At 50.2% G+C, this 12,587-nt stretch overlaps 1 protein-coding gene across 3 annotated transcripts in view; it reads right to left on the bottom strand.

Moving 5' to 3' along the window:
- tpcn1 (two pore segment channel 1) overlaps positions 1-12,587 on the bottom strand; it is a 138,263-nt gene that overhangs the window by 45,886 nt on the left and 79,790 nt on the right. For all 3 annotated transcript variants that reach the window (XM_072496239.1, XM_072496247.1, XM_072496254.1), the window contains exons 6-7: positions 12,364-12,452; positions 1,131-1,165 (exon numbers count right to left, since the gene is read on the bottom strand). In XM_072496239.1, coding sequence (XP_072352340.1) covers positions 1,131-1,165; positions 12,364-12,452 — 124 coding nt within the window. The remainder of the gene's footprint in view (positions 1-1,130; positions 1,166-12,363; positions 12,453-12,587) is intronic.

Raw genomic sequence — 12,587 nt, 5'->3', positions numbered from 1 at the left:
AAAGTCCCTTTGGCCCCGGCTGGCGTGGCGCCAAAGGCCTTCCACGCCAGCCGGCGGGACGACAACCACTCCGGCGCGGGCCTAGCCCCTAAAGGTGAGGGCTTGGCCCCTAAAGGTGCCCTTTGGGGCTGCCCGACACCGGAGTGGTTCACACCACTCCATCCCGCCGGGACCCCCCGCCCCACCGGGTAGGGGAGAATCCCGCCCCTCATCTGTAAACACAAAATGACACGAGGTAATTTGTTGATTTTAAAATTGAGATTGACAGATTTGTGTTAACCTCACGGTATTAGGGGGCTTTTCACAGTAACTTCATTGCAGTGTTAATGTCAGCCTACTTGTGACAATAAAGATTATTATTATTATTATATGGGGAAAGGCAGGTTTGGAGTCGGGTTAGCCATGTCTGATTGAATGGTGGAAAAGCTCAAGGAGCCTGTTCCTAAAACATACTTATTACAAACTTGGTTCAAACAATTTACCTCAAATTAATGTATCAAACAAAATATTCCAAATAATTACTTAAAACTCGGGGTGAACAAACAAAGGACAAAGAAAAGTACAGCACAGGAACAGGCACTTTGGCCCTCCAAGCCTGCGCCGACCATGCTGCCCGTCTAAACTAAAAGCTTCTACACTTCCGGGGTCCATATCCCTCTATTCCCATCCTATTCATGTATTTGTCAAAATGTCCCCCAAGGTGGCATGTGGCAGAGTGGTTAGCTCTGCTGCCTACTGCGCTGAGGACCTGGGTTCGGATCCCGGCCCTGGGTCACTGTCTGTGTGGAGTTTGCACGTTCTCCCCGTGTCTGTGTGGGCTTCATCCCCACAACCCAAAGATTCGCAGGTTCGGTGGATTGGCCACGCTAAATTGCCCCTTAATTGGGGAAAAAAATAATTGGGTACTCTAAATTTATTTTTAAAATAATAATAATTACTGAAAACTCCACATAACTATACAATCCAGATAACTAACTAGGAATCATAGAATATAACATCATTGTGTGTTAACAAGCAAGAATCTCTCCTGGAATATTCATTATATGCACATGATGTATGGTATTCAAACAAAAGATATAGATATTAAACAAATGACAAGCATTTTTTAATTAAAGATTGTGATTACTTACTGGATCCAATGGATTGGCTGAGAACAAATAAAACCCTAAACAAAAATAATCAAAAAATAGCATCACATATTAGAAGACAGCATAACAGCAGCCTGAGAAACATCCTCAGACAATACCGATATAAAGTGTATGCTAGTGTATATTTCCTACATGTAATACTTTTCCAAGCCTTTCCCAGTTTTCTGCATGCTATTTGCAGTTGCACCCAGATTTCAATTTAACTGGTCTAGAACTGATCATTTGCAAAAAGCAGACTACAGGTAGATTCATTCTCCAACCTATGTTACCTGGTATCCTCTTTCCTCCATCCATTTGGAATTGACACCTCAAATGCAGCAAAATTGGATTCCACATGGTAGTAGTTCTGCCACTGTGGTAGCTGGCACGACCTGTGCCAACTGCCAAATTGTGGAAGGCAATAGCACAGGCGTCCTGAGGACGCATTGGAAGTATGCAGATTGTGGCATCAGTCAGTGTGTAATGCCGATTTGATGCCTGGCCTATCAATCTGGACTTCACCGTTCCTGTTAACACTCTCTCTTGAACACACATAGCTGAACATGTGTTCAACTAAATGCTGGATGAGGGAGTCCCATCCCCCACCAAGCACTGTTTAAGGTGTCACCTTTCACCTTTCAGATGAGATGCTTTTCACGATCTACTTCAGGCTGCAGAGTTAGTGGAAGTATTATGTGGGTGGAGTTGACAGAAGTTCTTTAAGTCAGAAGGAAGAGGACTAGACATTTGGAAGGAGTTGAGTGCCCTTTGAAAGGCAGCTGGATGCACCACCCCCAGTCATGGGGGCTAGAAATGCAGATCTACCTGGATTCCAGCATTGGAGGGATATAGGGTAAAGCAGATGAAGCAGACACGTGGCTTAGTCGGAATGGCAGCTTTCCGCATGATCTAAGGAACCATCAACTGCACACACATGGCCTTGCAGGCATTGCATCTCAATGGGATGCACCAAAACTGCAAGGGGTATCATTCATTCAATGTGCATTGGTGTGCACCCACACTGGTGGATGTCCACTATCCTGGCAGTTGTCATGATGCTCTCCTTCAGAGCCAGTATGCAGTTCCAGCTATTGTTGAGCTACCATGTTCAATCAGAGGGGTGGCAGTTCGGTGACAAGAGATATACACTATACTCATGACTAATGATTCGTCTCCACAACCCGCCATAAATGGCCAGCGTTCCTACAATGAGAGCCATGCTAAGGAACTAAGGATAAGTAACTAAGGATAGTGTGAAGCAGAACATCGATATCCTGAAGCAACATTTCCATTGACTGGAATGCTTGGGGTGGGAGGAGCCTCCAGAACCTGAAGGAGTGTGTCGCCCTGTGCCTCCTGCATCATCCACAACCTGGCCATATTGAGAAAGCAACTCTTTCCACCATGGCTTCAAAGACTGCTTCATGAGGAAGAGGGGGAAAGGAGAAGGGAGAAAACAGCTGACACATTCACAGACTGGAAGCCATGTCTGTGTTCATCTTATCAGGCTCTGATTCCCTTGAAGAAATCCCTAGGACCCCTGCTTCTGTATCTCACCATCCAGCTGCTATGGACCATCACAGTGTTCTCCTGATCGCAATGCTGAAATAAAAGGCACCACAAAGCAACCATCCCTTTCCAATTTTATCGAATAAAACATCCATTGATCCATTCAATACTCAACTTGAGTCTGTCTTGCAGGAGTGGCATGCTGCCCCAGAGATATATATACAAGGGAGCCAGTGCCACTCCCCTAACTGGTCCCTCAGCAATGCTGAAGCACAGATTGCAGGACTGCTGTGAGACCTTTCTCGGCCATTCGAACACTGGCAATCTCAACCTGTATGACAGCAAGCAGAGATCGCAGGACCTCAGCCTGAGCTTTCACTCAGATGTGTCGCAATGGAAACTAAGAAAATGGCCATCAGATGCTACATCACAGTTGGATCTCAAAGTATTACCATGGAGTTGGCCACTACAATGGAGGGGCATGAGGTCCTGCAGCAGGAGTTCAGGGAGCTAGGCAGAAAGTTAAAAGACAGGACCTCGAGGGTTGTAATCTCGGGATTACTCCCTGTGCCACGTGCCAGTGAGGCTAGAAATAGGAAGATAGAGCAGCTAAACACGTGGCTAAACAGCTGGTGTAGGAGGGAGGGTTTCCATTATCTGGACCACTGGGAGCTCTTCCGGGGCAGGTGTAACCTGTATAAGAAGGACGGATTGCATCTAAACCGGAGAGGCATAAATATCCTGGCCGCGAGGTTTGCTAGTGTCACACGGGAGGGTTTAAACTAGTAAGGCAGGGGGGTGGGCACGGGAGCAATAGGTCAGAAGGTGAGAGCATTGAGGGAGAACTAGGGAATAGGGACAGTGTGGCTCTGAGGCAGAGCAGACAGGGAGAAGTTGCTGAACACAGCGGGTCTGGTGGCCTGAAGTGCATATGTTTTAATGCAAGAAGTATTACGGGTAAGGCAGATGAACTTAGAGCTTGGATTAGTACTTGGAACTATGATGTTGTTGCCATGGGTAGAGATCAGGAATAAGAAGGGTGCAGTCACAATGTTGGGGGTTTACTACAGGCCTCCCAACAGCCAGCGGGAGATAGAGGAGCAGATAGGTAGACAGATTTTGGAAAAGAGTAAAGACAACAGGGTTGTGGTGATGGGAGACTTCAACTTCCCCAATATTGACTGGGACTCACTTAGTGCCAGGGGCTTAGACGGGGCGGAGTTTGTAAGGAGCATCCAGGAGGGCTTCTTAAAACAATATGTAGACAGTCCAACTAGGGAAGGGGCGGTACTGGACCTGGTATTGGGGAATGAGCCCGGCCAGGTGGTAGATGTTTCAGTAGGGGAGCATTTCGGTAACAGTGACCACAATTCAGTAAGTTTTAAAGTACTGGTGGACAAGGATAAGAGTGGTCCTAGGATGAATGTGCTAAATTGGGGGAAGGCTAATTATAACAATATTAGGCGGGAACTGAAGAACATAGATTGGGGGCGGATGTTTGAGGGCAAATCAACATCTGACATGTGGGAGGCTTTCAAGTGGCAGTTGAAAGGAATTCAGGAATTCAGGCATGTTCCTGTGAGGAAGAAGGATAAATACAGCAATTTTCGGGAACCTTGGATGACGAGAGATATTGTAGGCCTCGTCAAATAGAAAAAGGAGGCATTTGTCAGGGCTAAAAGGCTGGGAACAAACGAAGCCTGCGTGGAATATAAGGAATGTAGGAAGGACTTAAGCAAGGAGTCAGGAGGGCTAGAAGGGGTCACGAAAAGTCATTGGCAAATAGGGTTAAGGAAAATCCCAAGGCTTTTTACACGTACATAAAAGCAAGAGGGTAGCCAGGGAAAGGGTTGGCCCACTGAAGGATAGGCAAGGGAATCTATGTGTGGAGCCAGAGGAAATGGGCGAGGTACTAAATGAATACTTTGCATCAGTATTCACCAAAGAGAAGAAATTGGTAGATGTTGAGTCTGGAGAAGGGTGTGTAGATAGCCTGGGTCACATTGAGATCCAAAAAGACGAGGTGTTGGGTGTCTTAAAAAATATTAAGGTAGATAAGTCCCCAGGGCCTGATGGGATCTACCCCAGAATACTGAAGGGGGCTGGAGAGGAAATTGCTGAGGCCTTGACAGAAATCTTTGGATCCTCGCTGTCTTCAGGGGATGTCCCGGAGGACTGGAGAATAGCCAATGTTGTTCCTCTGTTTAAGAAGGGTAGCAAGGATAATCCCGGGAACTACAGGCCGGTGAGCCTTACTTCAGTGGTAGGGAAATTACTGGAGAGAATTCTTCGAGACAGGATCTACTCCCATTTGGAAGCAAATGGACGTATTAGTGAGAGGCAGCACGGTTTTGTGAAGGGAAGGTCGTGTCTCACTAACTTGATAGAGTTTTTCGAGGAGGTCACTAAGATGATTGATGCAGGTCGGGCAGTGGATGTTGTCTATATGGACTTCAGTAAGGCCTTTGACAAGGTCCCTCATGGTAGACTAGTACAAAAGGTGAAGTCACACGGGATCAGGGGTGAGCTGGCAAGGTGGATATAGAACTGGCTAGGCCATAGAAGGCAGAGAGTAGCAATGGAAGGATGCTTTTCTAATTGGAGGGCTGTGACCAGTGGTGTTCTACAGGGATCAGTGCTGGGACCTTTGCTCTTTGTAGTATATATGAATGATTTGGAGGAAAATGTAACTGGTCTGATTAGTAAGTTTGCAGACGACACAAAGGTTGGTGGAATTGCGGATAGCGATGAGGACTGTCGGAGGATACAGCAGGATTTAGATTGTTTGGAGACTTGGGCGGAGAGATGGCAGATGGGAGTTTAATCCGGACAAATGTGAGGTAATGCATTTTGGAAGGTCTAATGCAGGTAGGGAATATACAGAACCCTCAAGAGTATTGAAAGTCAAAGAGATCTAGGAGTACAGGTCCACAGGTCATTGAAAGGGGCAACACAGGTGGAGAAGGTAGTCAAGAAGGCATACGGCATGCTTGCCTTCATTGGCCGGGGCATTGAGTATAAGAATTGGCAAGTCATGTTGCAGCTGTATAGAACCTTAGTTAGGCCGCACTTGGAGTATAGTGTTCAATTCTGGTCGCCACACTACCAGAAGGATGTGGAGGCTTTAGAGAGGGTGCAGAAGAGATTTACCAGAATGTTGCCTGGTCTGGAGGGCATTAGCTATGAGGAGCGGTTGAATAAACTCGGTTTGTTCTCACTGGAACGAAGGAGGTTGAGGGGAGACCTGATAGAGGTATACAAAATTATGAGGGGCATAGACAAAGTGGATAGTCAGAGGCTTTTCCCCAGGGTAGAGGGGTCAATTACTAGGGGGCATAGGTTTAAGGTGAGAGGGGCAAGGTTTAGAGTAGATGTACGAGGCAAGTTTTTTACGCAGAGGGTAGTGGGTGCCTGGAACTCGCTACCGGAGGAGGTGGTGGAAGCAGGGACGATAGTGACATTTAAGGGGCATCTTGACAAATACGTGAATAGGATGGGAATAGAGGGATACGGACCCAGGAAGTGTAGAAGATTGTAGTTTAATCGGGCAGCATGGTCGGCACGGGCTTGGAGGGCCGAAGGGCCTGTTCCTGTGCTGTACATTTCTTTGTTCTTTGTTTGTTCTTTGTACAATGGACTCCAAGCTCAGTAGGAAGGAATGGACAAATTTTGAGCTAGACTCCTCCATGCTCCTTGATGGGTGGCATGGTGGTGCAGTGGTTAGCACTGCTGCCTCACAGCGCTGAGGACCTGGGTTCGGTCCCGGCTCCGGGTCACTGTCCGTGTGGAGTTTGCACATTCTTCCGTGTCTGCGTGGGTGTCACCCCCACAACCCAAAAAGATGTGCAGGGTAGGTGAATTGGCCATACTTAATTGCCCCTTAATTGGAATAAAAGAATTGGGTACTCTAAATTAAAAAAAAAGAGATTTGATATTGTTGCGAATCTGAGCTGATCAATGCAAGATACTCAAGGTCCATACTGAAAATATCTCCTGATGATATCCTGGCTCATTTCCCCTTCATAGAAACCAACCATCTAGAATTTCCACTTGCACTAAAAGCCACTCCAATAAGGCATGTTATCCAGGAACCCACACACATCCTGGAGTAATTTCAACTCAGGAAGCATCAGTGAGATGGTATTGATTTATCTCTGTAGATTTAAATGGATGGAAGACTATTGATCACACCTAGAAGCAACTGATCATTTTGTTCTGTCAAAACAGGCTAGGGAATGTATAAGGCAGGAAAATATTGAGCGAGATTCTCCGTTGGCCGACGCCAAAATCGCAATTGGGCGGAGAATCAGTTCTGATGCCGAAATTGTGGCGGGTGCCAGGTTCATGCCAAATCGGAATTCTCCAGTGCAATGCGTTCCACTCCACACATACAGTAAATGCCATTTGCATATCATTAGCGGGCCTGACCCGGTATTCTCCAGGGCCCCCGCAATTCTCGGGGAATTCACGATGCCAAGGTTCACTTGTACTTTCAAATGTTGGGGAACAGGCACCTTGGCTCATGAGGGAGAGAGAGGAAGTAGGACTTGCAGAGGCACGACTGTGGGCTGCTGGTCCTGAAACTGGCCGGGATGGCTGGGGTGGGGGTGGGCCTCTGCCAGGCCTGGGTGTGGGGTCGTCACAGGCCATTGGGCCAGGGTGACCCCCCCCCCCACGGGACAGGGGCGGTGTCCAGGCATGGACAGCCATTGCCACGGCCTGCAAGGCAACCACCTTGTCACTCACCAACCACACTGACCACCCATCCTGACCCATGCTTGTGCAGAGTGCCACTGGCCATATGGGTGTCTCCTCACCACCACATCCCAGTCCCCACCCTCCACCATGCCTGCACCCCAGCCCCCACACCGCACCCCACCCATTGCTATAGCACACCCTCCCCCAACCAGCTGCCACCCGCCGGCAGGGCAGTATGCGGGCAACGTCCACAGTAGCCCTTACAGGGGGTGCCAGCGAGACCAGAGCATATCGCTGGCAAGAACCCTGCCAGCCTACGATACCCCTGGCATCAGTGACGAGCGTCAGGGCCAGTGGCCGACAGGGTGTCGGGCACAGATGGGGCCAGGAGTGCGGGGACGGTCTACAGTGCCAACAGGGGCCACCATGTAGCCCGTTGGACCTGATTAGGCATGGGGTACACACCATGCTAACATGTCGGCCTTTCACTCCCTGCAGACAATGGATATTAGAATTCAACCGGCAATGGTGGCCTTCCTCCTAGTCACCGCAGCCGTGGGGGATGCACTGAGGCTTTACGAGCTGGAGATCTCTAGGAGGAGGAAGCTGCAGGAGTGGAGCTTGCCGCAGAGGAACAGGAGGCAGTCGTTGAGGACAGAGAGCCGGCCACATAACAACATGGAGGAGATGCTAAGCAGGTATTGCATGAGGCCTCGTGAGTACAGGCAGCGCCCGTCATTCGAGAACCTGCCGGACCGGGAGAAGACTCTGGCAGAGCAGGGGGACAGTGCGACATATCTGCCTGATCACGGTGCAACTGGCATCGTGGGGGAATGGGGGAGGACACCTGCTCCCAGTGGCCATCAAGGTGACGTTTGACCTGAACCTCTGCATCACGGGGTCCTTCTAGTCGCCGAGTGGGGACCTGTCTGGGATCTCATATAGCTTGGTGGACAGGTGCATCCACGCCTTATATGCCCAGGCAGCACAATATATCCATTTACAAAAAATAAATTTAGCGTACCCAATTATTTTTTTCCAATTAAGGGGCAATTTAGTGTGGCCAATCCACCTAACCTGCACATCTTTGGGTTGTGGGGGTGAAACCCATGCAGACAAGGGGAGAATGTGAAAACTCGACATTGATAGTGACCCGGGGCCGGAATTGAACCCTGCTCCTCAGGTAGCAGTACTAACAACTGCGCCACCATGTCGCCCACAATACATCCATTTCAATATGGACCGAGCCCACCAGGATGCCTGGGCAGCAATGTTCGCTGCCATCGCCGAGATGCCCCGGGTCCCGGGGGTTGAACGATGGGATGCCACTTGCTCTACGAGCACCTGCAGATGAGAGGCCACTCTACACAAACCGAAAAGAGTTTCACCCAATGAACGTGCAGCTGGTGTGTGACCATCAGCTGCGCATCACGCACGTCTGCATCCATTAACCGGGCGGTGTGCATCATGCCTTCATCCTGGCACACTTGACGGTTCCTGGCCTCTTTGAGGCAAACCCCCGGCTGGCGGGTTGGCTCCTGGGTGACATGGGTTACTCAATGTGGTCATGGCTGATGACGTCTATCTGGAGGTCACAGACCGATGCGGAGACCCACTACAATGATGCAGCAACCAGAAGCGTGTACAAGCAGTGCTTCGGCACCCTGAAGATGCTTGTCAGATGCCTGGACCGCTCTGGAGGGGCCCTCCAGTATAGCGCTTTGTGGGGTGGGGGAGAGGGGCCTGGCTTGGCAGTCACAGCAGGTATGGTCCAAGGAATGGATGATGACAACTCTGATGCGCTGTGGTGTTCCACATCGTTTGACAATGTCTGACTCCTGCTCATGGTGGCACTTACCACCGCCCACCTGGGTGATCCCTGCATGTAAACTGGCAATTCCATCACACGGTCTCACCAAATCCCTGGGGTGGCGGAGGTGTGGTTTGGGGGGGGTGACACCGGACTGGTGACGGAACTGCAGTCCCTGGGCCAAGCCCACCTTGCCCATCCCCCCCCCCCCCTCCCCGCCACACACACCACCACCACTGCGACCAACCAAGACCAGTCCACCCCTCACACACTTCTGACGGAGCACCGACGCAGGTTGTAACATTGTGCACAGGGGTTTAATCCGAAAACATACATACAGGTTTGTCCTAGCCCCTATCGCTAAGCTGTGCCCTGCACCCGTGCCAACTTAATTGTATACCTTTCTAGCTTTACAGGCCCTAACACTATGCCTAGCTGAATTCTCAGATGGTCCAACAGGAGTGGAGGCAGCCTGCTGTGATCCCCGACTTGTGACCTAGGTCCCCTTTGGGGGCCGTCTTTTGGGGTGACCCGGTGTCTCTGTGGCGTGGTGCCACCCAGTTCTGCCCGCTACCCATGTGATGTGCCAGGAACAGGAGAGGGGAGTACGAGCTGTTGCAGTGTTCCGATGCCTTCCCTGTAGGAATCACCGGCACGGGCCCCATCACCTCCTCCTCCCTCAGTGTGCCCGATGGCCCCTGGGCGACTCCATGGGACGGGAGGCAAGCAGAGTTAACCCCTAATGCTCCATCGCCACCTTGAGTTGCCAGTCCTGGAGGCCCACTCCCATCCCGATCAGGGTCTCGACACTCAAAGAACAAAGAACAATACAGCACAGGAACAGGCCCTTTGGCCCTCCAAGCCTGTGCTGGTCATGATACCACCCTTGGCCAAAACCCTAAAGAACAAAGAAGAATCACTCAGTGAGCCCAACGTGATTTGAACACGCAACCTTCTGATCTGGAGTCAGACACGCTACCGTTGCGCCACAACCCCAACACAGGGCGTGTACCATCTCCCTCTGGGACGACACCACATCACGCTGTGACTGAGTGACGACCTTCTGGGTCTGTGTCACATGAGCCAGTGACTGCGACACCTCCTTCTGGATCTGTGCCACATCGGCCAGCATCTGGGTAGTGCCGCCGATGCCCTCAGCCATGGCCCGCTGTGACTGGACCATGCTCAGGAGTACCGCTGCAATGTCCATGTGGCCCTGGCACATGGCTGCCTGTGATAGGGCAGCCCTGTCCTGGGCCTCGCCCACATCCTGTGCAGAGTACCCCAGGCCTTGGACATATTGATCCATGGCTAAAATCTTCGTCCCTAAGACCTCCATCACGGGCGCCACCCATGCTGTGTTGGCCTGGGTGGCACACGTGGTTGGCATCACTTCCTGCACACGGTTGCACTCCTCGAACTGCACCTGTAGGTGCTGGATGCTCGCCGACAACCCCTCATGTAGTCCCTGGCTCTGCAACTGAATCTCCACAATCAATGGGACCGTCCATTCCAGAAGCCTGAAACCTGTCTGGACGGCAGCTAGTCCCTGGGGTTGGCCAGCCCTCCGACCATGCGCCCCCTTGGGAATTCCTAACTCCATCTGCTGTACCGGAGTATGTCTGTGGTGCGCACCAATTAGTGGTCCAGCGGCTTCTTCACTAAAGTGCCTAAACGAGGTCAGTGTCTCTGGGATGGTGAGGGTGTTGGAGAAAGCTGTGACAGGAAATCAGTGTCATCCCTGTGCTCGAGCTCCGAGGTATCCTGGGAGGCAGGTCGAGGGCTCCCGTCTGATTCGGTGTCATTCTCGTCACTGGGGTTCTGGCTGTGGCTGGGGGACACCAGAAGGGTTTGCCCCATTACCAGCAGCTCCTGCAAGACACAAGACAGGACGCATGACTGCATCACGGGCCGGGGGGGGGGGGGGGGGGCGGCGGGCGGGGGGGCTCGCAACGCCTCGCGAGATTCAATGCAATCTCGCGAGACGTTGCAATTTGAATCCCGCCCACTTTTTAGCAAATCTGCATACTAGAGCAAGACAGCTAGCTTCACTCTAATGTGCAGATTCCCGAGGTACCTGAGGCTTTGGGATTCAATCGCTTCTCCTTAAAGATCTGGGGTGAGCGCCGCTTGGTACTGGTAATGGGGACCAGATGGAACGGCACTCACGGGGATCTCCAAGGGGTCAGAGACCCACCAGCTGCATGCCCTTTGGGCAAGGTGGTGTCCTGGCACGGTTGGTGCTGCCTGGGTATCCTGGCACTGCCAGCTGGCATGAGCACTGCCAAGGTGCACAGGTTGGCACTGTCAAGACACCAAGCTGGCATTTATTGTGCCTGCATGATTTGGCTGGGGTTACCTGGCATGGGGGTGGGCGGGTTGGGGATTGTTTTGTGGGCCTCGGCTGTATGTTCCCCATTCAGGCTCCTTATTCAACATGAGTCGCGTTGAATAGTCATGTGTTTCTCAGGACTGTGAGTGCGGGGGAAACACGCAGCTAAACGCATGGGGGTAGGTCGGGGATTGTTTTGTGGACCTCGGCTGCATGTTCTCCATTCAGGCCCCTTATTCAACGCGAGTCGAGTTGAATAGTCATGTATTCCTCGGCATTGCGAGTGCTGGAAACACGCAGCTAAACGTGCTCGCTAGGGGACTTTGTTCCCTTTTGGGAAAATCGCGCCCTCTGCATCTTCCCAAAAAGCCATTGAGTATTCTGAACACAAATATTACAGAAACAGGCTGTGTAGACAGAAGGCAGAATTTCTATCAGAAAACTCATTAAATTTGGGGTTTCCCACATGCTGGGCAGGTTGGAAATGGATTTGAGATCTTTCTTAGTTTTAACATCTCACCTGACCCCAACACATTTGGGAGCCATTTTGGAGTTACGATTCGGACCTTTTTTCTTCGCAAAACCTGAAGCAGGCTGTCACTCAGCATCATTTACTTAACGCCTCTGTCTTCTCAATATTCCATTAAATTTAGCTTCCCTACATGTTTAAAGGTTAATATTGATAATTTAATTAGTTCACGATTTGTTCGTAATAATATTTTTCAAGCTCAAAAATCAAATAAATATCAGACAGATCAATTGGTCCCAATGCTTCAAATGATAAACTCTAATATGTGAGTTTAATATAGTAGTAAGAAACATATTTAGATAGGGTAGGGTCCATGTACAGTGAAAATAAATCATAAACTAAGTACATAAGAACTTACCTAAGACGGCAAAAATGACCATGAAGAAAAGTAGTAATGATAAAATGTCAATAAAGGGTGGAAGAGACTGGAAGATCTGACGCAAATTTCTGGGAATTGAGAAAACAAAAATAATGAGAACTAACTTGTCATACCTACTCATAGATAGGCTACAGTAGTGAACTCGCCAACATTGAGGGCATTTAAAAGTTTATTGGATAAACATATGGATGATAATGGCATAG

The sequence above is a fragment of the Scyliorhinus torazame genome, chromosome 1 (genome assembly GCF_047496885.1).
Source record: "Scyliorhinus torazame isolate Kashiwa2021f chromosome 1, sScyTor2.1, whole genome shotgun sequence".
Lineage (NCBI taxonomy): Eukaryota > Metazoa > Chordata > Chondrichthyes > Carcharhiniformes > Scyliorhinidae > Scyliorhinus > Scyliorhinus torazame.
Note: the sequence above shows the minus strand (reverse complement) of the source record. Positions and strands in the feature narration are given on the sequence as shown.